The following is a 26,105-nucleotide window of genomic DNA, read 5'->3' on the forward strand; positions in this document are numbered from 1 at the left end:
GAATAGTCAGTTTGGTAAGTCCCAACGTAAATCACCAGAAATATTTCCAATAGTTTGAGACAAAACCAATTAAACTAAATATAATAATAAAATCAAATATTGGGCCTTATTCAGGTTTGTTAGCAATCCAAAAAGCACACTAATGGGCAAAAACATGTGCACTGCAGGTGGAGCAGATATAACATGTGCAGAGAGAGTTAGATTTGGGTGGGGTGTGTTTAATCTGAGATCTAAATTGCAGTGTAAAAATAAAGCAGCCAGTATTTACACTGCACAAAAAAATATAACCCACCCAAATCTAATTCTCTGCACGTGTTACATCTGCCCCACCTGCAGTGTACATGGGGGTCATTCCGAGTTGTTCGCTCGTTATTTTTTTCTCGCAACGGAGCGATTAGTCGCTAATGCGCATGCGCAATGTCCGCAGTGCGACTGCGCCAAGTAAATTTGCTATGCAGTTAGGTATTTTACTCACGGCATTACAAGGTTTTTTTCTTCGTTCTGGTGATCGTAATGTGATTGACAGGAAGTGGGTGTTTCTGGGCGGAAACTGGCCGTTTTATGGGAGTGTGTGAAAAAACGCTGCCGTTTCTGGGAAAAACGCGGGAGTGGCTGGAGAAACGGAGGAGTGTCTGGGCGAACGCTGGGTGTGTTTGTGACGTCAAACCAGGAACGACAAGCACTGAACTGATCGCACTGGCAGAGTAAGTCTCGAGCTACTCAGAAACTGCACAGAGAAGTCTATTCGCAATATTGCGAATCTTTCGTTCGCAATTTTACTATGCTAAGATTCACTCCCATTAGGCGGCGGCTTAGCGCGTGCAAAGCTGCTAAAAGCAGCTTGCGAGCGAACAACTCGGAATGACCCCCATGGTTTTGCCCATTATCTGCAAGTACAAGTGTGGAAATGAATGGGCCCACTAGAGTATTTGAGATAGCACGGTAAAAAAAAACAGTATGGTAACCTACGTATAGGCCATTATACCTGAGTTAAAAGCCACTGGCGCTTTCCAAACGATGAGCTGTGGTGCCTGGAGTAATGAATAAAACAGACATTTAAACTGGAAATTTGCGAAACCCAGTTGACCCATTAAATACACACACAGGTCCCTGAGACCCCCCCCCCCCTCCCCCCCATTATATAAAACCTTCCTTTTCTTTGTCTGATGTGTCATACTCCAATTGGGTACAGGGCAACCATTGTATAATTTTCAATAAAACAAAAATGACAATGAATAATGTTTATTTAATAATTAATAATGTGTTAAACTAACATTCTGGGAAATGTTGAAAATCTACTTCTGCAGCTGGGTACACTGGTATTCCACAGGGAATAACATTGCGGTGTAGAGTTGGATCTTGATCCGAGGCACCAATAGGCTAAAGCTTTGACTGTTCCCAGGATGCATTGCACCGACTCCTCTATAACCCCGCCTCCAGGCACTGGAGCTCAGTTTGTAAGTTGGTGCCTGCAGAGCAGGTGGGGCTGCGCTAGGCAGCCCTGAAAAGAGCTTTTTTTAGAAGACTTCAAGGGCCGCAGCACTGTTTGTATCAGTCTGACATTCTGTGCTGCGGCTCCATCACCTCCCCCAGCAGCGCTGCATACTCCCGCGGCCTGGTTCCTGGGTACTTGCAGCGGAGGCGCACTGGACTTCAGGCACACACCGCTGACGCTCTCCTGGATCGTGTGGCAGCACATCAGGGAGGAGGTAAGAGGGTCCCCCAGGTGGGACCCGCCGGTAAATCGCGGTCCCAGGAGACGGACCGCACCGCTGGCGTGGACACTGTACTGCACAGGGACCCCACTATATCCACCAGGGCAGGGAGCACAGGTCAAATTTACTAAAATCCATTTACAATAGGCTCCATAGTACCCAGTGGTGAAGTCCAGCAGAGGGGATAAGGCGCTGACCTGTAGCCCCTCCACCAGCTCCGGGCGCCATCTACTGCTGGTGTTCCCGCCCTGGAGCTGCTCTCTCTCCCTCACTCCTTGACAGAGATTTTGGCGCCATCTTCACTACTAGCTGGGCTGATCTCCAGGACTGCTGGGCACTGTCTCCTCTGTAAAACCGCCTGTCTCATCAGCGCTGTGCATTTACAGGACACTTAAGTATTCTACATGTCATTTTAGACAGTGTTAAGAACAAGTGTACTGCTAGCTGAATATTTAGTACAAGTATTCTGTGATATACATCCAGTATCTACTGTGCATTGTTATATCTGTATACATACCTATATGTAATTACTAGTCCAGTGCAGTTTTATTGTTTATATGTAATAACTTCTGCATTGTACATGTGACTGAGTGTGCCTGCAGCTGTTGTGTGGGATTCCATTCTCCTATTCTCCTATACCACATATTGCTATCACTATATTCTGACCCTGAGGGGCTAGGTGCGTCAGGGTCCCATATATATATATATATATATATATATATATATGACATAAATTCAGGCGGCACTCCACAGACTTTTTAGAAAGAATAACAACGTCCTTTATAAATATATATATTACACAGAATATACAATTTGGTATTTTTACTGCGTGTTTCAGTCACCTCATATCGCTTATATCCTCTGTTTTGTGAACTGTGTTTACTGTCACATAACATAGGGGTTTTTTGCAGATAGTGTTTGTCTGGCTATATTGTACCATTACGTCCTATGGCTACATTCCCTATAATGTCTGCTACACTGGGTGGGAAATCCGCGGACGTTTCTGCATCCTGCAGTACTGGTGCCACGGATTTACCTGAGGAGGAAGTTTTAGCTGCTGGTTCCGGCGCTGAGTGCCATACACCCAGTCTACCTGCGGTACCTGTGGCCAATCAAGACCCACCTTGGGCAGCGTTAAAAGTATGCTGAGTACACTTGTGACACGTCTTGCGCCCCCTGTGGGACCTCCTGTGCCATTGCAGCCACATATTGGGGATCATTCCGAGTTGATCGCTAGCTGCCGCTGTTCTCAGCGCAGCGATCAGGCTGAAAATCAGCACTTCTGCGCATGCATATGGTGCGCACTGCGCACGCGTGATGTACTTTCACAAAAGCTGATGCAGTTTTACACAAGCTCTAGCGACGCTTTTCAGTCGCACTGCTGATCGTTGAGTGATTGACAGGAAGTGGGTGTTTCTGAGAGGTAACTGACCATTTTCGGGGAGTGTGTGAAAAAACGCAGGCGTGCCAGATAAAAACGCAGGAGTGGCTGGGGAAACGGGGGAGTGGCTGGCCGAACGCAGGGCGTGTTTGTGACGTCAAAACAGGAACTAAATAGTGTGAAGTGATCGCAAGGTAAGAGTAGGTCTGCAGCTACTCTGAAACTGCACAATTTTTTTTGTAGCAGCGCTGCAATCCTTTCTTTCGCACTTCTGCTAAGCTAAGATGCACTCCCAGAGGGTGGCGGCTTAGCGTTTGCACTGCTGCTAAAAGAAGCTAGCGAGCGAACAACTCGGAATGAGGGCCATTGTCCCTGTAGTTAATCCGCCCTGGGCGGATACTATGTCTACCCAGTTACAACAATAAATCAAACCTTGGTTAGACAAAAGTCTACCCCCGCCCCTCTGGGGCCAAGGGATCATCTAAATTCTTCTAAAGAGGATGGGGAATATACTGATCCGTCAGACACTGATACAGTTGCTTCTGATGAGGAATCTACAACCCAGGTTGATGTTCCTGACCTGGTGGAGGCTATTAAGTTAATTCTTCAAATAGATGATGACATTGAGCCTACTACTGTGTCTAAGGAACCTGACAAGTTCAAACGTAGGAAGGTTGCCAAGGTAGTCTTACCACATTCTGACTACTTAATTGACATACGTCAGGACTCCTGTAATCGCCAGGAAAAAAAATGTTCCTGTCTAAAAAGATGTTAGCCTGTTATCCTATCCCTGCGGAGTTGGGTAACAAGTATGTAACTCCACCACCGGTGGACTCTCATGTCACCTGTCTTGTGGTGTCATCTGCTCTGCCTGTCACCACTGTCACCTCACTGAAGGAACCGACGGATAAGTGTGTGGAGGGATGCCTGAAGTATATTTACTCCCTCACTGGCGCTGTACATAGACCCACTATGGCAGCCTCCTGGGCTGCGAAAGGTATTGAAGCATGGGTTCAGGCAATTGAGGATGCCAGACAATATCTGTCTTATATTACCACAGCCTCCCACTATATTCAGGAGGCGACCTCTGCTGCAGGTGTACTGGCGGTCAAGGAATTTACTACGTCCATCCTGGCTCATCGAATTATGTGGTTGAGGTCCTGGAAGGTGGACCTAGACTCCAAAAAGACCTTGAAGGTGCTCCCTTTTAAGGGAGACATCCTATTTGCAGAGGATCTGAACAAGATCGTAACTGACTTGGCTACTGCCAAGACTGCGTGTCTCCCAAATACTAATCCTTCCGTTCCGAAAGCTAAGAATACCACCTTACGTTCCTTTCGACCTCCAGGAAAAGCAAAGGGTCAGGCGTATCTCCGACAGGCTCGTGCTTCCAAAACCACTAAACTTAAATCTAAACAATCCTGGGCCGTCCGTCAGCCTGCTTCCAAACAAGACAAGTCTGCTGCATGTCAGGGTGGGCCTCCCCCTGGGAGATACCAGGGTGGGAGGCCAACTTCTGCAGTTCACCCAGGCATGGTTAGAGACCACTTTGGATGCCTGGGTGCGGGAAGTTGTCTCTCACGCGTACGCAATCTCTTTCAAGAGACGTCCCCCTCACCAGTTTTGCACAAAGGTTATCCCTGCGGATCTGTTAAGAGCGCAAGCTCTACACTTGGTTGTACATTCCCTCCTGGATAGAGGAGTGGTAGTGCCAGTACCTCTGTCTCAGAGATGCAGGGGATACTATTCGACCCTGTTTCTAGTTCCGAAGCCGAATGGGTCCTTCCGGCCTATACTCAACCTCAAATCATTGAACAATATTGGGAGAGTGTCCAAATTCCGTATGAAAACTCTGCGCTTTATTGTACTGGCCATGGAACCCGAAGACTATATGGTATCCCTGGACATACAGGATGCTTACCTGCACATATCTATTGCCATGTCGCATCAGCAAAATTTGCTATTGGCAACCTACATTATCAATTCCAGGCACTGCCTTTTGGATTGGTCACGGCCCCGCGGATCTTCACTAAGGTCATGGCCGTGATGACAGCTCTTCTCTGCTGTCAGGGAATCAGTATCCTGCCTTATCTGGATGACTTGCTGATCCTGGCGAACTCCCAAGAGGTTCTCCTCAGTCATATGGAACTGACGGTCCAATTCCTACAAGCCCACGAGTAGCTCATCAACTGGAAAAAGTCCTCGCTGGTCCCTGCTCGGAGCATGGTTCACTACTGGATACACACAGCCAACGATTGTTTTTGTCTCCAGAGAAAGTCCTGACACTTCAGGACAGGATCAGATATTTCCTCTCGCCCAAGAGTGTAGATACACTCAGCGATTGTTATGAACCACAGGTAGTGGTTCATTCCTATTTTATGTTTATAGTTGTCTTGCAGGCCAGGATTTCCCGTTGCTCTGGTTTAAGAAGACTCTTGTTTGCTGCCGGTGGTGAGTCTGTGTAATTGCAGCTTGTTCCCATGTGTTCAGCCTCACCTGTCTGTTAATTGCACCTCTCAGTTGTGCAGCAGGGCAGCTGCACGACTTAATTAATTAGGACTCTCTGTTATATTCTGGCTCAGTGCAATACACAGACGCTGGTGATAGTTTCAGAGTTCTTGAGTTCTGAGCTAGTCCCTGCCAGTTCCTGAGCTCCTGTCTAGCAGTGTCTGTCTAGCTGCTTCCAGTGTCGGTTCCAGTGTCGGTTCCTGTGTCGGTTCCAGTGTCTGATCCCGTGTCCTGCCGTGAAGCGTTCCTGTCCAGAAGTTCTGTGGCTGTGTCTGTGCCTGGTCGAGTATCTGGCTTCTTGGTGTCCACCGGTCTGTCGTTTGGGATTCTGCCTGTCCTCCGGTTCTGAGAGTCTGTGTCGGCTACATTGGGGGATTCCTGTCCGTTTGCCAGTATTTGTACCGGTTCCGTGAGTAGCGGCTTTGCCGCGTCCGTCGGCCTAGGCTGCAGTATTCTTTGGTTATATTTGTTACTGGTGTTTTGCAGAGGGTTCTGCTTATGCTGTCACCGCCGGTACACAACAGTATTGTGTCGGTGTGTGGACAGCATTTCCTTTGTTGTTCTTTTCCTTTGGCGGCGTGCCGCACATATATTTCGTTTTAGGGTTGTTAGTAGCCCCTAGCCTTCTGTTTGCTTTAGTTAGAGGTCCCCTTGTTATTATCCTGTCTCGGTTCACGCCTTGTCTCACTCTAAGACCTGGGGGCATCGGAGTTAAGCAGACCTAATCCGCCCTTCAAACGCGGCTGCCGTGAGCCCAAGAAACCATAGTCACGCAGGCGTGAACTGACCACACGGGTGAAACAATGGAGGTAGGCTGCTAGGGGCTATTTTCAAACCACACCTTATTTCAGCGTCACGTTCTGGTGCTCTGGACTCACTACGCAACATCTCCCTTCTTCTGAGCACCAGGAACCTAACATTATCACCAGCCATACAACAAAAAAGAAACAAAGCTAAATAGTAGTTTTTTCTTTTTTTGGTCCAGTGTCTTGTCTAGAATTCAGTGTTTAGAATCCAGTCCGGTGTTTAGAATCCAGTCCTGTCTAGAATTCAGTGTGCAGAATCCAGTCCGGTGTTTAGAATCCAGTCCTGTCTAGAATTCAGTGTGCAGAATCCAGTCCGGTGTGCAGAATCCAGTCCTGTCTAGAATTCAGTGTGCAGAATCCAGTCCGGTGTGCAGAATCCAGTCATGTCTAGAATTCAGTGTGCAGAATCCAGTCCGGTGTGCAGAATCCAGTCTTGTCTAGTTTAAAAAATCCAGTCCAGTCTTGTCTAGTCTAGTTTAGTCTTGTCTTGTCTAGTTTAAAATCCTCCTATGCAAACTATGCAAGCCCTGCAGGCGTCTCTCTCAGCCCTGAACTCTGCTTTCAGTGCTTTGAAACCTGAGCGACTGGAAGTTTTGCAGCAATCCTTAAAGCAACTGCAAAACCTTCTGACTAAAATTTTGCTTATCTTACCAGAAGTCATTGAGAGTTCATCTACCTCTAAAGAGACTCTTGCTCACAATATGGTGACAAGAGAATCCTCAGGTTCAGTTGGAGAGAAAAAGTTTAAAAGTTTTCTGCGGCCCAGGCTCTCAGAAGAGGAGCGTCTGCGTCGCAGAAACTTAGATTTATGCCTATATTGTGGGGGTTTAGGCCACTATCTGCAGACCTGTGAGTTGCGCAAGCCAAAATGTGGTGACAAGTCCTGCCCTCTGGCCAAGTTGAGTCAGGATACAAGACCTACTCCTGTCTCTACTGTGGCAGAGGTACTTGTCACACAACCCACACTAAAAAGCACTCTGTCCTATAATTGGGGTCCTTGGGCTAGGGAGCCCCATTATAGATTCAGGAACCAAAGGAGAATGTTTCTCTCCTCTCTTGATTTTCCTGTTGAAGCAGAGTTGCAAACCCCTGGAGTGGTGCCCGATGCCCGGGGTCCTGGAGTGGTGCCCGGTGCCCGGGGTCCTGGAGTGATGCCCGGGGTCCTGGAGTGGTGCCCGATGCCTGGGGTCCTGGAGTGGTGCCCGATGCCCGGGGTCCTGGAGTGGTGCCCGATGCCCGGGGTCCTGGAGTGATGCCCTGGGTCCTGGAGTGGTGCCCGATGCCCGGGGTCCTGGAGCGGTGCCCTATGCTCTGGGTCATAGAGGGACATCGAATATTATAGCTCAGGTGTCAATACCAGAAGGGGTCTCAGAAGCTGTTACCCCAGGTAGGGACTTGAAAAGCGCAACTCCAGAGAAGGTGTCTATAACCATAGTTCTAGAAGGGAACTCGAGAAGCAAAACCCCAGAAGGGATCTTTGAAGTAATATCCCCAAGTCGGGTCTCGAGAGACACAGCCCCAGAGAAGGGTCTAGAAGTCGCTTCCCTAGGAAAGGACTCAAGAGGCATAGCGTTAGTAGAGGTTCTGAAGGTTATAGCTTCAGCAAAAGTCCCGGAGGTCATTATCCCGGGAGAAGTGTCGATAATTATCGACTCTGTGAGGGAGGCCGACGGCCCGGTCCCAGAAAAGGAGGCCGACGGCCCGGTCCCAGAGAGGGAGGCCGACGGCCCGGTCCCAGAGAGGAAGGCCGATGGCCCGGTCCCAGAGAGGGAGGCCGACGGTCCGGTCCCAGTAAAAGAATCCGAGGTGCTGACCCCCGCGGGGTTCCCGAAGGCCACTGCCCCAGTGGGTTCCCGAAGGCCACTGCCCCAGCGGGGGTTCAGAAGGTCACTGCCCCGGGTGGGGTTCAGAAGGTCACTGCCCCGGGTGGGGTTCAGAAGGTCACTGCCCCGGGTGGGATTCAGAAGGTCACTGCCCCAGGTGGGGTTCAGAAGGCCACTGCCCCGAGTGGGGTTCAGAAGGCCACTGCCCCGGGTGGGGTTCAGAAGGCCACTGCCCCGGGTGGGGTTCAGAAGGCCACTGCCCCGGGTGGGGTTCCGAGGGCCACTGCCCCAGGTGGGGTTCCGAGGGCCACTGCCCCAGGTGGGGTTCAGAAAGTCACTGCCCCAGGTGGGGTTCAGAAAGTCTCAGCCTCGAGTAAGGTCAGTAGTGACCAGGTTCTAGCAAAGCACTCTAGTCAGTCAGATGGGAAGGAAGCAGATCCTGACTCTGTTGATATCTCAACATCTATAATCTTTGATGGGGACTTAGTCCAATTTCTGGCGCTTTACAAACACTATTACATCATTATGTCGTCTAGACCATTTCTGGGCATCACTTCAGAGAACCTTGTGCTCTATCTGATATATTCCTTTAGAGGGGAGCCTTTTGAGTGGGCATCCAATTTAATGAAAACTGAAGATCCCATTCTTCAGGATCCCCCAGCATTCAGTGATGCAGTTATTAAGAGATATGGTTCCAAAGAAATTGGTTCAGGTTCCTCTAGGTCACCCATCTTATCTGCTGAGAGTTCACCGTATACTGTAAACTCGGCACAAGAGTCTCAGGCCGTTGTTTTGACTGCAGGATGTGCTTTTCTGTCTTCTTCTAATAGTTATACTTTGCCTGAAAGTTCAGCTCCCAAGGTTAAGAAACCAATCTCTGATTTGAACCCAGCCTTGCTGGGAGGTACCATCAGTTCAGACAATGTTTGGGGAATTACCTTGGTCAGACCTCAAGAACTTTGTAAAAATAATAATAAGAAAAATAAATAATTATTGACTCTTGCCTTGTTATATATAAAAAAAAGATATATATATATATATATATATATTTTTTTTTTTTTTCTTGTCTTGTGTCCAGTGGCCACCGTCAAGGGGGTGGCACTGTTACAAGCTGTTGCCACAGCTTGTTTCTGTTTTCTTGCCTGTTAGACCAGTGTGTCAGGTTTTTTTTTGTATCCCTGGTTTTGGAAAGGCTGAATTTTGGGGTCCGTTGACCCCTCCTCAAGGGGGGGGGGGGGGTACTGTTATGAGCCACGGCTGTGACTCATTCCTGTTTTGCATTTTGGTTATGTATTTTATGTTATACTTCTGTTTCTGTTCCCCGTGGGTGTCATGGGGTGTTCGGAGCCCACCCTTAAGGAGAGGGTACTGTTATGAACCACAGGTAGTGGTTCATTCCTATTTTATGTTTATAGTTGTCTTGCAGGCCAGGATTTCCCGTTGCTCTGGTTTAAGAAGACTCTTGTTTGCTGCCGGTGGTGAGTCTGTGTAATTGCAGCTTGTTCCCATGTGTTCAGCCTCACCTGTCTGTTAATTGCACCTCTCAGTTGTGCAGCAGGGCAGCTGCACGACATAATTAATTAGGACTCTCTGTTATATTCTGGCTCAGTGCAATACACAGACACTGGTGATAGTTCCAGAGTTCTTAGCTAGTCCCTGCCAGTTCCTGAGCTCCTGTCTAGCAGTGTCTGTCTAGCTGCTTCCAGTGTCGGTTCCAGTGTCGGTTCCAGTGTCGGTTCCAGTGTCGGTTCCAGTGTCTGATCCCGTGTCCTGCCGTGAAGCGTTCCTGTCCAGAAGGCTTTGTCTGTGCCTGGTCGAGTATCTGGCTTCTTGGTGTCCACCGGTCTGTCGTTTGGGATTCTGCCTGTCCTCCGGTTCTGAGAGTCTGTGTCGGCTACATTGGGGGTTCCTGTCCGTTTGCCAGTATTTGTACCGGTTCCGTGAGTAGCGGCTTTGCCGCGTCCGTCGGCCTAGGCCACAGTATTCTTTGGTTATATTTGTTACTGGTGTTTTGCAGAGGGTTCTGCTTATGCTGTCACCGCCAGTACACAACAGTATTGTGTCGGCGTGTGGACAGCATTTCCTTTGTTGTTCTTTTCCTTTGGCGGCGTGCCGCACATATATTTAGTTTTAGGGTTGTTAGTAGCCCCTAGCCTTCTGTTTGCTTTAGTTAGAGGTACCCTTGTTATTATCCTGTCTCGGTTCACGCCTTGTCTCACTCTAAGACCTGGGGGCATCGGAGTTGGGCAGACCTAATCCGCCCTTCAAACGCGGCTGCCGTGGGCCCAAGAAACCATAGTCATGCAGGCCTGAACTGACCACACGGGTGAAACAATGGAGGTAGGCTGCTAGGGGCTATTTCCAAACCACACCTTATTTCAGCATCACGTTCTGGTGCTCTGGACTCACTACGCAACATCTCCCTTGTTCTGAGCACCAGGAACCTAACAGCGATGCAAGTACTAGCAGGCTTGCCTACCCTCCCGCATTCAGCGGAAGGCTCCCGATTTTTAAATGAGCCTCCCGCTGCCCCGCAAACCTTTGCTGCCTCCCGGTTTTCAACTGTTATCCCCGTAAATCCGGTCTGCGCAAGTCCGGAAATGCGGGGGATGGAGCCTGCGCCGGAGACATCATGGTAGATGCTAGAATCAAGTGGGCTAAGGGACCTTTTCCGTAAGGGGGAGGAGCCACGACACTAGGGAGAGGAGCTACGCCAGCGGGATAGTTCCTTTACTATCCACGCCACCAACTATTACCTTTAGTAATCAGGTGGCGAGGGAAGCGGAGCGGAGCGAGCCACCGTGCCCGAAGCGTGGCGAGCGAAGCGAGCCCGCGAGGGTACTTTTCGGGTACCCTGTTCGCCCGTAGCTCCTCCCCCTGGTGACGTGTCTCCTCCCCTAGATACGTCAGAAGGTCCCTTCTCCCACTCTGAAATAGAATCAACCGAGACATCATGGCCAGCCACCGCGGGGTTATGAGCGATGGCCGTCCTGCTGTGTGCAGTCTGAGAGCCGGACAGTCTGAGCGGCAGCAGTGTCGGGAATAATAAGCAAAGCAGCCGCATGTACAGTGAGTGGAGCAGGGCTTTGCTTCACAGTGGCTGGCCCCGCCCACCACACTCACAGTGCGTGCATCAGCCCAGCATTTCTCTTCCTGGATCCTGATGTGGCTTACCTGTGCTGCCTTCCCCTCACCACACTGGCCCGGGCTGGCTCCCTGCTCTTCACAGGAGGGAGCAACAAAGCCAGGTAAGTGCAGTACGTACTGGGCGTTATGGGGGGGGGGGGGGGCTGTGTATACTGTAATGTCACTGGATGTAATATGGGTGGGTTTGTAAATGTAATGTGGTACCGTGTGTAATATGGAGGGGGCTGTGTAATATTTAATGTAATGTTCTACTGTGTGTAATATGGTGGGGGGGCTGTGTATCATGTAATAAAATGTGCTATTGGGTGTAATACAGGAGGGGGTGTACGCTGTGCATAATGCAATGTAATATGGGGGAGAGGTGACTGTGTTGGTACCGTGTGTAATATGATGGGGGGTGGGGAGGCTGTGTAAAATTTTATATAATGTGCTATTGGGTGTAATACTGGAGGGGTGTACGCTGTGCATAGTGTAATGCAGTGTAATATGGGGGAGGGGGGCTGTGTATAATAAAATGTGGTACTGGATGTAATATGGGGGGGGTTCTAAAATGTAATGGGATGTGGCACTGTGTGTGATATGGGGGGGAGCTGTGTAAAATGTAATATAATGTGCTATTGGGTGTAATATGGGTGTGGGGGAGGGACTGTGTGTGCTGTGTATAATACAATGTAATATGGAATGGTTGTAAAATGGGGGACTGTGTAAAATGTAACGTGGTACTGGGTGTAATATGGTGGGGGGCTGTGTATGCTGTGTGTAATGTAATATGGTGCTGTGTGTACTGGGTGTAATATGGGGGAGGGGGCTGTGTATAATGTAATATATTATGGTGCTGTGTGCAGGGCCGTAACTAGGGTAGGGCAGGCGGTGCCTTGCACACTGTGCACTTTTCATGTGGGCGCACCATCTGCACTTATCCCTATTGAACGGCTCTGTCTGCATAGCTGTTGACAGTTGCAGTGCTACCTGCTGTGTATATTGTAGCAGGTATAGTGCTGGGCAACCCCGAGTGTCAACCCCTGTGTGGTGCGCGGTGCAACTGGAGATAATGAACACGGGTCCCAGAGCTGCTTGAAGAGGGAAAGACGTGTAGCTGCGGGTCGTACTGGAGCACTGCTGTCTACCATGGTGTAAGTGACACACACATACGCAAACACACACACACACATTCTGTCTTTCTCAGTTGTAGGGTCTTTACCTGGCGTTATGTGTTTAAGGGTCTCTACCTAGCGTTGCGTGTAAGGGTTTGTACCTGGCGTTGTGTGAACAGGTCTCTACCTGGCGTTATGTGTATAAGGGTCTCTACCTAGCGTTGTGTGTACGGGTCTCTACCTGGAGTTACGTGTGTACGGGTCTCTACCTGGTGTTAGGTGTGTACGGGTCTCTACCTGGCGTTAGGTGTGTACGGGTCTCTACCTGGTGTTAGGTGTGTACGGGTCTCTACCTGGCATTAGGTGTGTAAGGCTCTGTACCTGGTGTTAGGTGTGTAAGGCTCTGTACCTAGCGTAATGTCTATAATTGGCTCTACATGGTGTAATGTCTAGAAGGGTCTCTACAAGGCGTAATGTGTATAATTGTGTCAACCTGGCGTAATGCGTATAAGTGGCTACCTGGCATAATGTATATAAAGGGTTACCTGGCATAATGTGTATAAGGGGTACTACGGTGTGGTGTAATGTGACAAATGTACACTACTGTGCAGGGTATTATAATGTGAATTATGTGGCCACGTCCCTTCCCCATGAAGTCACGCCCATATATTTTGGATGCATGCCTACGACGTGCACTGTCCCTATTTTAAATGTAGGTGGGGGGAAGGGCACCAATCCTTTTGCCTGGTGCAATGTGTGTAAGGTGCTCTACCTGGTGCAATGTGGGTAACAAGCTCTACCTGGTGCAGTGTGTGTAACGTGCTCCACCTGGTGAAATGTGTAGAACGTGCTGTACCTGGTGCAGTGTGTAGAACGTGCTCTACCTGGTGCAATGTGTAGAACGTGCTCTACCTGGCGCAATGTGTATAACGTGCTCTACCTGGCGCAATGTGTGTAACGTGCTCTACCTGGTGCAGTGTGTGTAAGGTGCTCTACCTGGTGCAATGTGGGTAACAAGCTCTACCTGGTGTAATGTGTGTAACGTGCTCTACCTGGTGCAATGTGTAGGACGTGCTCAACCTGGTGCAGTGTGTAGAACGTGCTCTACCTGGTGCAATGTGTAGAACGTGCTCTACCTGTTGCAAAATGTATAATGTGCTCTACCTGGCGCAAAGTGTAGAACGTGCTCTCTGGTGCAATATGTAGAACGTGCTCTACCTGCCTTCGGCGCGCACTGTCCATGCTTTAAATTATGAGAGGGGAGCACAAATTCATTTTCTGCCGAAGGGCACCAATATGTCTAGTTACAGCTCTGGTGCAGAGTGTCCTGTATACTACACAGCCCAGCAGCATTGCCACCCCCTCTCCGCCTTGCAACACTTTTGTAGTGTCCAAATCATTAATAAGAACCTTCATTCCAATGGGAAAAGGACAGGTAGGACCCCAATTTTTAAAAGTGAGGGGACCCTGGGACCCACTTTTTTATTATCTATCTATATCATTATCTATCTATAAACCACGCACTCGCACACCAGTGTATATATTGGGGGTTTTCTATTTGTCCGTCTCTTCTCACAAATGTGCAGTACACAGTACCTTAATATATAGTGCACCTATTTTTACTCTTATGTACCTATTTTATTACTTTTTTTTTTTTTTTTTTTTTTTTGCTGCTTTTAGCACTATAGCTTTCATCTGCCATTGTAGGACACACCCCTGATTGGCAATAAATACGCCCATAGTTGGACATAGACAAGCCCTGTGGCAGAGCATGACAGCCGCCCCCCCCCCCCCCCCCCCGCCCCCAGAAAGTGCAGCGTATTTTGCTGCCACCTGGAATCTCAGTGACACTCGTTTTCAAAAGTAGGCAAGTATGGTACTAGGCCTCTTGGTGTCGGCTTTCAACATGGTAGAGTACGCTCAATTTCATTCCCGCCCTCTGCAGAGGTTAATCCTTTCCAAGTGGGACGGCCTGCATCATCGGTTCAGGTCTCAAATGATTTCCTTGACTCTGGAGGTTCGTCTGTCATTGAGCTGGTGGCTACAGAACCAACAGTTGAGCAGGGGCCGTCCCTTCTGGATCTCCAACTGGTTCCTCCTGACAGCAGATGCCAGTCTGCGGGGTTTGGGGCGCGGTGTTGGAGCAACACTCTCTCCAGGGTCGGTGGACCAGGGAGGAATCTCTCCTCCAGATAAACATTCTGGAATTGCGGGCAGTGTTCAATGCGTTGACACTGGCCCTGCCTCTAATACAGAACAGGCCTGTTCAAGTACAATCAGACAACGCCACCATGGTGGCATACATAAATCATCAAGGCAGCACTCGAAGCCGCATGGCAATGCTGGAAGTATCAAAGATCCTACGTTGGGTGGAATGCCATCTGCCAGCAATATCAGCAGTGTTCATTCCCAGAGTCCTCAACTGGGAAGCCGATTTCCTCAGTCATCAGGATGTTCATGCCAGAGAGTGGAGTCTTCATCTGGAAGTCTTTCAACTCCTAGTGGACAAGTGGGGCCTAACGGATGTAGACCTGATGGCGTCTCGACACAATCACAAGGTTCTGGTTTTCGGATCAAGGACAAGGGATCCTCAAGCAGCGTTCGTGTACGTACTGGCAATTCCATGGAACTTTCGGCTGCCATATGTGTTCCCTCCAGTGTCACTCCTACCCAGGATACTGTGGAAGTTCAAGATAGAAAGAGGAATAGTACTTCTAGTCGCTAAAGCGTGGCCCAGATGGCATTGGTTCTCAGACTCGATAGAGCGTCCTCTTCTACGTCCTCAATGCCCAGACCTCCTCATTCAGGGCCCTTGTGTCTACCCGGACCTGGACAGACTGGCTTTGACGGCGTGGCTCTTGAAGCTTCACTCCTGATGGCAAAGCGATTCTCTGAGGCGGTCATTCAAACTATGTTGAAAGCCCGTAAACCGGCTTCTGTACGGATTTATCATAGGGTCTGGAATTCTTACTTCACCTGGTGTGCTGGTAAGAATTATGATGCATATACTTTCAAAACTTCCAGACTTTTGGCTTTTCTGCAATAGGGCCTGGACTTGGGCCTTCGTCTGGCCTCCCTCAAAGTTCATATTTCTGCCTTGTCGGTGTGATTTCAGAGGAAAATTGCGTTTCTCCCTGAAGTTCATACTTTCACTCAGGGTGTTTTATGGATTCAACCTCCCTATGTCCCTCCGGTGGCTCCATGGGATCTGTCTGTTGTTTTGAATGCCCTACAAGAGTCTCCATTCGAACCTCTTGAGTCTGTGGACCTTAAACATCTTACGCTTAAGGTTGTGTTTTTGCTGGCTATTGCCTCTGCTAGGAGGGTGTCGGACTTAGGAGCTTTGTCCTGTCGTCCACCCTTTCTGATTTTTCACCATGACCGGACAGTTCTTTGAACTCGCCCTGGTTATCTACCTAAGGTGGTATCATCTTTTCATCTTAACCAAGAGATTGTGGTTCCAGCCTTTATCTCTTCTGGTTTGTCCTCCAAAGAGCGGTCTTTGGATGTAGTACGGGCTCTACGTATTTACGTAGGGAGGACTGCCTCCCTCAGGAGGTCAGATACCCTTTTTTGTACTTTTTGGTTTTCACAAATGTGGATGGCCTGCGAATAAGCAAACTTTGGCCAGATGGTTTAGAATGGTGATTGCACAAGCCTATGCACAGGCTGGACGCCCAGCTCCTGCTGCTATCAAAGCCCATTCTACCCGGTCTGTTGGACCTTCTTGGGCGGCCCGCCGAGGCGTGTCCGCTGAACAATTGTGCAAGGCGGCAACGTGGTCCTCTGTGAACACGTTCGTCAGGTTGTATGCCTTTGATACTTCCGCCTCCCAGGATGCTTCCTTTGGATGCCGGGTTCTTGTACCCGCTACAGTGTTTCCCCTCCCATGAGGAACTGCTTTAGGACATCCCTAATATTATTCCCTGTGGAATACCAGTGTACCCCGCTGCAGAAAAGGAGATTTATGGTAGACTTACCATAGTTAAATCTCTTTCTGCGAGGTACACTGGATTCCACAGGGCGCCCACCCTGACGCACTTAGCTTCTTTGGGTTTGTATGGCATTAGCCGCTAGTCCCTTCTCCTGTCGTGAGAATGTGGTTCTGTGACTAACATCTGCCGTCTCTTTTACCTGCTACTGCATTGGACTGGTTAACGAAACTGAGCTCCAGTTCCTGGAGGTGGGGCTATAGTGGAGGCAGTCAGTGCAATGCATCCTGGGAACAGTCAAAGCTTTAGCCTGTTGATGCCTTGGATCAAGATCCAACTTTACACCCCAGTGTTATTCCCTGTGGAATCCAGTGTAACTCGCAGAAAGAGATTTAACTATGGTAAGTCTACCATAAATCTCCTTGTTTTACTCATTCTGAGATGCTGCAAGAGAAGTAGCGGAACATATTTTTTTCCCCATTTTGCATGTTATTTGCATCACAGACCGATGAAGCATCACTCACAGTGTACTACAGACGCTGGGCTGTAGCTTTAACCACACAGGAATTAGTTTTACATACATACAAGTTTGCAGATGATGCACAATGGAACTTGAGAAATGCAGCAGCCGCTTTCGTACTCAAATATACAAACGTTGTACATCCAATTGATCCGTGCGAGCTGGCAATATAGTTTTATTTATTAATGCAAATAAGATGAACATTTTGAGCGAGAAAGATGCTCAGTGGCCCAGGACCTGGCATGCTAAGCAACAGTGTATGAAGACACTTATGTTTACTGGACGTCTTAGAGACCTGTGCCCACTATATTGAGACCATGGTGATGGGGAAGAGTCCTGCTCTTTTTAGCATGAGACTGGTAGTCTGTTTGCACTGGTATCCGTTGTATAGATCTACACTAAAAAAGGTCTACAGTCAATAGGTCGACCACTAATGGTAGACATGCATTAGGTCAACAGGGTCAAAAGGTCGACAGGTTCAAAAGGTCGACATGTAAAAGGTAGACAGTACAAAAAGGTCAGCAGGGTAAAAAGGTCGACATAATCTTTTTATTTATTTATTTTATTTTTTCAACTTTTTCATACTTTACCATCCACGTGGACTGCAATGGGGAATAGTAACCTGGCCCGAAGCATGGCGAGTGAAGCAAGCCATGCGAGGAGACGCAGTACACTGAGGGAGCTTGTTTGTGGCAGAAAAGTGACAAAACACCCCAAAAAACAAATAAATTGTAGCTACCTTTATTGTGTCAACCATTTCCATGTTGACCTTTTGACCCGGTCGACTTTATGCATGTCTGCCATTAGCATACCTCCCAAATGTCCCGAATTTAGCGGGACAGTCCTGCTAATTGAACACTGTTACCCTGTCCCACCTGCGGGCCGCAGTGTCCCGCGGGCAGAAGGGTGACAGTTGGAAGAGCCTGTGATCACTGCTGCTCTGCTCTGCAAAGCAGCCGGTGATCACTGAATAAATGCCGTGCGCATGCACATGGCATCTATCAGTGCAAGGAGGGGAGCCGAGGGCTGTTCAGCCACTCAGGGAGCACTGGACATGCCACAAATGCTGAAAATGGGAGGTATGCTTAGTGGTAGACCTATTGACTGCAGACCTTTGTAGTGTAGATCTAATAATACACGCCCCTTTGCACTGGCCGGCTTGATTTTGTCAAAGGTGAAATTTCTGAATTGTTGTATGCTTATTAATGTTTAGTACCGTTTTATAGTGTTTTGTTTTTTTTATAAAGGTGCATAGCATTTCAATTATATATTCATTTCACATGTATATTTTTGGTATATATGTTTGCCAGAGATTAAGGGCCTAATTCAGACCTGATCGCTGTGCAGCTATTTTTGTAGCCCTGCGATCAGATAGTCACCGCCTACAGGGAGTTGGTATTTTAGCTGTGCAAGTGTGCGAACGCATGTGTAGCAGAGCTGTCTCTGCGCAGCCCAGGACTTACTTAGCCGATGCGATCCCTTCAGCCTGTCCAGGACCGGAATTGACATCAGACACCTTCTCTTCCAACGCTTGGACACGCCTGCGTTTTTCCAGATACTCCCTGAAAATGGTCAGTTGCCACCCACAAACACCCTCTTCCTGTCAGTCACCTTGCGATCGCCCGTGCGATCGCTTTTCTTGCACCATCCCGTCGCTATGCAACGATCCCCATTGCTGCAGTCCATTGTGCCTGTGCATCGATGTGCATACGCATGCGCACTTCGGACCTGATCGCAGGCTGTGATAAAACGCATCCTAGCGATCAGGTCTGAATTGCCCCCTAAGGTCAGTGAGTGGTACAGCTTTTATGCTTAGTACTGTGTTGCAGTGTGTATCCTTGTATTACACATTTACTGTTGTACTTGATTATGTTGGTAGATCTAGTGGTTTTGTATGTCTGTAATTAGGACCACTCAGACCTATAATAAGAAGTACAACACTATGCTTTGTTCTACCATATAACAGAACCTACTGTTCCTTACTTTGGAATCTTAATGTACAACATGCATCTACTAATATAATAATGTGAAAACATCTTCTTGACACAGATACATATTGTCTTAACCCTTTGTGTACAGGAGCGACATTGCCTACATTATTCATGGTATGTTTTGTGAGTAAGTTATATTGTAAATTTTATTCAACTGTCTATATTATGGCGCCAGCTGTCTTTTCTCACAGCACTGGGTGTGGATAATTCATGTATACAAGGAACATATTCTTAAAAATAAAAAAAAACGCTGCTCAGTGTGTAAATACAAACTCAATACAAAGTCTACACCTTCTAATCCTCTATGAAGGACACTATAATTCCCCTTTTTTATTATGGACCTGCCATAATAATATTACCTATAAATAGAAGTTAATGGTGAAATGAATAAACTAAAAATGAGATACTAGCTCTGTGAATTACTAGAAGCTCCCGTCGTCATAACTTTTTTTTATTATTTTCTCTCTAGATCAGGAGACGCAGACCTACTCCAGCCACCCTTTTTCGTGTATCTGAACCTCAGTCCCCAGGTGAGTAAATATATATTTATATTGTAACAAGCGACCTTCCACCAGACAAGACGCTGACACAGTTGTGTTAAAGAAAAGCAGTCCGTTTACTTACACAGCATAGTAAACATACATTTCACAGCAAGTTTCAATGGGTACCTTAATTAGGCACCAGTTCACAAACAGCATGTACACAATCTCAGGCTCCCTGTCTCTAACCCACTGGCCTGCCCTCTATCAGCAGCCCACTTGTTGGCATCAGGAGCCCTGAGCCCTTGCCCTAATGAGCTTTATAAAAGTGTGGCACAGGTGTGCCTGATTGCTGGGAGCGCTTGCTCCAATACCTGGACCGGACCTCCATGGATGGGATATCATGTATGAAATTGCAGGGTATTTCTGTGTATCACATACTTGCCTACCTGACCCTCTCCATGAGGGAGAAAATGCTCTGTTCCTGGACTTTCCTGGTAATGTATGATTGCCATCACTTGTGGTGAGCTAGTTAATTGATAAGAAAGGTGTTTCACCACAGGTGATGGCAATCATACATTACCAGGAAAGTCCAGGAACAGAGCATTTTCTCCCTCATGGAGAGGGTCAGGTAGGCAAGTATGGTGTATCAACAGCAATACAATACTACATACTTGCCTACCTGACCCTCTCCATGAGGGAGAAAATGCTCTGTTCCTGGACTTTCCTGGTAATGTATGATTGCCATCACCCGTGGTGAAACACCTTTTTTTTCAATTAACTAGCTCACCACAGGTGACGGCGATCATACATTACCAGGAAAGTCCAGGAACAGAGTATTTTCTCCCTCATGGAGAGGGTCAGGTAGGCAAGTATGCAATACTATAATTTCCAACTGCCAGAAAATCTTTGACACAACATTAAAGAGACAACCTGCTGTGTCCCAACACCCCCCTGGGCTTCCTCTTGGTCTAGTCCTAAACCCAGGTTGCCTTAGCCCAGGGCACCCGAACTGTTGTGCCCTTTCCTGCAAACACCTGGGGTGGCATCCGGACTGGACTGCCACAATATATGTGTATATATATATATATATATGTGCAAGGACAAGTAATGCACGTCCAGATTACCCACAGGCAGCATGACAGAAATAAAGAGATATAGAAAACATAAGGTTTGTTTGTTTATTACCAGTTAACTATATAGAACATACATATTCTGCAGTGCGTTTACAGAGATCTGGAGGAGAAAATGTAATTAGTAAAGAGACAATGAGAAGAAGAGCAGAAACTGTACACACGGATCAGTACAAATGAGAAAAGGGAGAACAAAAAATGTTTTGAACAGAAGAATGGACAGAGCACTGCAGACGTGAGGGAGAATGAGGAAAGCAGTGGAGAGGTGAGGGGAGAATGGGAAGAGTAGTGCAGAGGTGAGGGGAGAATGAGGAAAGCAGTGCAGAGGTGAGGGGAGAATGGGAAGAGTAGTGCAGAGGTGAGGTAAGAATGAGGAAAGCAGTGCAGAGGTGAGGGGAGAATGGGAAGAGTAGTGCAGAGGTGAGGGGAGAATGAGGAAAGCAGTGCAGAGGTGAGGGGAGAATGGGAAGAGTAGTGCAGAGGTGAGGGGAGAATGAGGAAAGCAGTGCAGAGGTGAGGGGAGAATGGGAAGAGTAGTGCAGAGGTGAGGGGAGAATGAGGAAAGCAGTGCAGAGGTGAGGGGAGAATGGGAAGAGTAGTGCAGAGGTGAGGGGAGAATGAGGAAAGCAGTGCAGAGGTGAGGGGAGAATGGGAAGAGTAGTGCAGAGGTGAGGGGAGAATGAGGAAAGCAGTGCAGAGGTCAGGGGAGAATAGGGAGGGCAACACAGAGGTGAGGGGATATTGGGGAAGGCAGCCCAGAGGTGTGATTGAAGAGGGCAGGACAGAGGACTGAGTTGTGCTCTGCTGTTGCTGCCGCTTTAGTGTCTTCTACTTTAGACTCACCAATGACTGTATGCTATTGCTAGCATCAGACCTTCCCCTGGTGTACAAGTGCGTATCTGAGTGTGCAAGGACTGGGACTCCCACTTTCAGTGTCTTTAGATGCAGAAATCCTGCTTGGTGCGACTGAAGACGTAACATCGGTCGCACCATCAAAACTGCCAGCAGTCCTATGCTAGGTGCAGATTTGCTGTCATAGTATAGCCTCCAATGTGAGCAATTAAGCATCGGTGTTCGCAACCACCCCAGTATCACGCCTGCTACTCTCCCATAACACGCCCATAATACCCCTTTCACATCGCACTAAAAACCCGGTGTCGACACGGCATATTGCTGTGTCGAAATGGGTCCGTGTGCGATGTGAAAGGTTCTTTTCAGAATTAGCGGGTCGCCTGACCCGGTAATTCAACCCGATAAAAAAGAAGGGTTCTTATCGGGTTGATTACCGGGTCAGGTGCAGTGTGAATGGGAGCCGTTCCGATGCGACACGGCTCCCATTCACAGCATAGGCAGAGGCGGCGCAGGAGATGAGCTCATCTCCCGGCGCCGCCTCCACCCCCGCCCCTGCTGCTGCTGCGCCCTCCGCTGCTATGGCAACCGACCCGGTATATTGCCGGGTCGGAAAGCCAGCAACGGAGCGCAAATGCCGGATCCCACCCGGTAAGTACACGTTTCTCTTACCGGGTAGGATCCGGCATTTGCGATCTGAAAGCAGCATAAGATGGTTTATCTCTGTGTGTCTGAATAGTCACCTCTCAGAAATGCCCAGTACATTGTCAATACATTTCTGATACCGTGCGTACACACAGTATAACACATGTGCCGCATAGGGTTTAAGGAATCTTCCCAAAAACATGCTGTAGACAGGAATCACTCATCTCCTGGAACATTGGCATTGTGTGCAACTCAGAGTCAGGCCACCTGTATTCTGTTTGGAAGAAAGCATGGGCAAATTCTGACAAAATACTCATCTGAATTCATGTTAAATAAATAAAAAACAAATGTGTGCCTATATTTACCTTTATTATGTAATCCTGGCTAAGGGTGCATACACACTGTGCAATATCGCATACGATCCGGCTGATATCGGGCAGTTCGTTACAGTATTGTATAGTGTGTACACTCGATACAGGATACGATGCGCAATTCCTGCATGCAGGTCCGACGTGCAATATTGCTTACGGGGGGCATGCTGTCGAATGCAGTATGGCACCGCTCCTCCCCCGGTCGCAGCCATCAACGGCAAGTGTGTACGCACTTGCCGATGTCGGAACCCCATCGCAGATCATGTCGCATCGAAAGTACATTGTTCTGATGAGTACACAGCCTTAGAGTTAACAGAAGAAGAACAGTGATGGAACATTGGTACCAATATATGACAGTTATATGTTCTGAAATGCTCTGTATATAAATCTCTACTATTTCTGTATCATTCAGATATGTCCAAGTGTCACTCTCTCTACCCCATCCTTCCTTTTCTGTTATTTTCTTAAAACTTTCCATCCCCTCTTTTGCAGATGAAGACCCTACAATATATCAGGTCAGTAATTCACCTCAATGTATCATTGTCATGGACTAAGGCAGGTATAAATGTCTTTGGGATTTCTACCTTTCTCCCAGTCACTTTTCCAGCCCTCTCCTATTGCACAACCATTGCTCTTAGAACACCTGTAATAACAATATGTATTTGACCACCTTTTTGTCTTAGAAACTGGCAATGAATGGGTTGAATTGAGTTTAGCTGTCTTTGGCCGAATAAGCAACTTAACAGGTATAGTCCATCCCCTTCTTCTCACATATTGCACTTCTGCCCTCCCCACCACATGGGGTGAAAATACGTAATGGAATTTGTGATGAAGGGGGGGAGATGGTGAAATTCAGAGGCCTGAACAAAAGGGTTTATTTAAAGTAGAGAATGTTCTACATGAGAAATCCCAGTGCACGCAGCAAGGCCACCTGATGAGCTGTGTGGGGGTGGCAGTGGCTGAGGACGCAGAGTTTCAATAGTGCACTGTGTTCTCTCTTACTGTTGAAGGATTTGGTGGAAGACGGTTATCAATCATAATACTGCAGAGGTAAAATGCATTTATGGATGGGCATCTGTGCGTGCGGTTTGAACAGTTATCTGCAGGATTCAACATAGTAAAGAATATGATGGCAAAAGTTTAAATTTAACTCAAAGTCATGCTTGATATTACTTTTGGAGCATCCAGTAATGAATTACTACCAGTGGCAGTTGCAGAAGTGGAGCAGTCCAAAATGTAAATAGGGGAGCCACACCAACTGCCAGTGAGTTCTGGCCGCTGATGTTTGGCAGCGTTTGGGGGGGGGGGGGGGGGGGGGGGGCAGTTGTTGTGGCTCCCCTATTTCTCTAACGTCCTAGTGGATGCTGGGGACTCCGTCAGGACCATGGGGAATAGCGGCTCCGCAGGAGACAGGGCACAAAAGCAAGCTTTTAGGATCACATGGTGTGTACTGGCTCCTCCCCCTATGACCCTCCTCCAAGCCTCAGTTAGGTTTTTGTGCCCGGCCGAGAAGGGTGCAATCTAGGTGGCTCTCTTAAAGAGTTACTTAGAAAAAGTTTTTAGGTTCTTTATTTTCAGTGAGTCCTGCTGGCAACAGGCTCACTGCATCGAGGGACTTAGGGGAGAGATTTTCAACTCACCTGCGTGCAGGATGGATTGGATTCTTAGGCTACTGGACATAGCTCCAGAGGGAGTCGGAACACAGGGCTCGCCCTGGGGTTCGTCCCGGAGCCGCGCCGCCGACCCCCCTTGCAGACGCTGAAGATGAAGAGGTCCGGAACCAGGCGGCAGAAGACTCTCAGTCTTCATCAGGTAGCGCACAGCACTGCAGCTGTGCGCCATTGTTGTCAGCACACTTCACACAGCGGTCACGGAGGGTGCAGGGCGCTGGGGGGGGCGCCCTGGGCAGCAATGTATAATACCTGTATGGCGAAAAATACATCACATATAGCCCTTGAGGCTATATGGATGTATTTAACCCCTGCCAGATATCTAAAACTCCGGAGAAGAAGCCCGCCGAAAAGGGGGCGGGGCCTATTCTCCTCAGCACACAGCGCCATTTTCCCTCACAGAAAGGCTGGTGGGAAGGCTCCCATGCTCTCCCCTGCACTGCACTACAGAAACAGGGTTAAAACAGAGAGGGGGGGCACTGATTTGGCGATATGTATATATATTAAAATGCTATAAGTGAGGAACACTTATATAAAGGTTGTCCCTGGATAATTATAGCGTTTTGGTGTGTGCTGGCAAACTCTCCCTCTGTCTCCCCAAAGGGCTAGTGGGTCCTGTCCTCTATCAGAGCATTCCCTATGTGTGTGCTGTATGTCGGTACGTGTGTGTCGACATGTATGAGGAAAATATTGGTGAGGAGGCGGAGCAAATTGCCTGTAATGGTGATGTCACTCTCTAGGGAGTCGACACCGGAATGGATGGCTTATTTATGGAAATTACGTGACAATGTCAACACGCTGCAAGCCGGTTGACGACATGAGAGGGCCGGCGAACAAATTAGTATCTGTCCAGGCGTCTCAAACACCGTCAGGGGCTGTAAAATGCCCATTTACCTCAGTCGGTCGACACAGACCCAGACACGGACACTGATTTCAGTGTCGACGGTGAAGAAACAAACGTATTTTCTTTTAGGGCCACACGTTAAGGGCAATGAAGGAGGTGTTACATATTTCTGATACTCCAAGTACCACAAAAAAGGGTATTATGTGTGAGGTGAAAAAACTACCTGTAGTTTTTCCTGAATCAGATAAATTAAATGAAGTGTGTGATGATGCGTGGGTTTCCCCCGATAGAAAATTATTGGCGGTATACCCTTTCCCGCCAGAAGTTAAGGCGCGGTGGGAAACACCCCTCAGGGTGGATAAGGCGCTCACACGCTTATCAGAACAAGTGGCGGTACCATCTACGGATAGGGCCGTACTTAAGGAGCCAGCTGATAGGAGGCTGAAAAATATCCTAAAAAGTATACACACACATGCTGGTGTTATACTGCGACCAGCGATCGCCTCAGCCTGGATGTGCAGAGCTGAGGTGGCTTGGTCGGATTCCCTGACTAAAAATATTGATACCTTTGACAGGGACAGTATTTTATTGACTATAGAGCATTTAAAGGATGCATTTCTATATATGCGAGATGCGCAGAGGGATATTTGCACTCTGGCATCAAGAGTAAATGCGATGTCCATATCTGCAAGAAGATGTTTATGGACACGACAGTGGTCAGGTGATGCAGATTCCAAACGGCACAAAGATGTATTGCCGTATAAAGGGGAGGAGTTATTTGGGGTCGGTCCATGGGACCTGGTGGCCACGGCAACTGCTGGAAAATCCACCGTTTTTTACCCTAAGTCACATCTCTGCAGAAAAAGACACCGTCTTTTCAGCCTCAGTCCTTTCGTCCCTATAAGAGTCATATCTGCCCAGGGATAGAGGAAAGGGAAGAAGACTGCAGCAGGCAGCCCATTCCCAGGAACAGAAGCCCTCCACCGCTTCTACCAAGTTCTCAGCATGACGCTGGGACCGTACAGGACCCCTGGATCCTACAAGTAGTATCCAAGGGGTACAGATTGGAATGTCGAGAGGTTTCCCCCCTCGCAGGTTCTTGTAGTCTGCTGTACCAATGTCTCCCTCCGACAGGGAGGCAGTATTGAAAACAATTCACAAGCTGTATTCCCAGCAGGTGATAATAAATTTACCCCT

The 26,105-nt window shown here is 48.2% G+C and overlaps 1 protein-coding gene across 1 annotated transcript in view; it reads left to right on the top strand.

The window, feature by feature from the left end:
• Nucleotides 1–26,105, top strand: part of PPP1R1B (protein phosphatase 1 regulatory inhibitor subunit 1B) — a 129,065-nt gene that overhangs the window by 56,691 nt on the left and 46,269 nt on the right. Inside the window, exons 2-3 of the mRNA XM_063959730.1 lie at nucleotides 19,387–19,447; nucleotides 22,887–22,909. Coding sequence (XP_063815800.1) covers nucleotides 19,387–19,447; nucleotides 22,887–22,909 — 84 coding nt within the window. The remainder of the gene's footprint in view (nucleotides 1–19,386; nucleotides 19,448–22,886; nucleotides 22,910–26,105) is intronic.

This window comes from Pseudophryne corroboree, chromosome 3, assembly GCF_028390025.1.
Source record: "Pseudophryne corroboree isolate aPseCor3 chromosome 3, aPseCor3.hap2, whole genome shotgun sequence".
NCBI lineage: Eukaryota > Metazoa > Chordata > Amphibia > Anura > Myobatrachidae > Pseudophryne > Pseudophryne corroboree.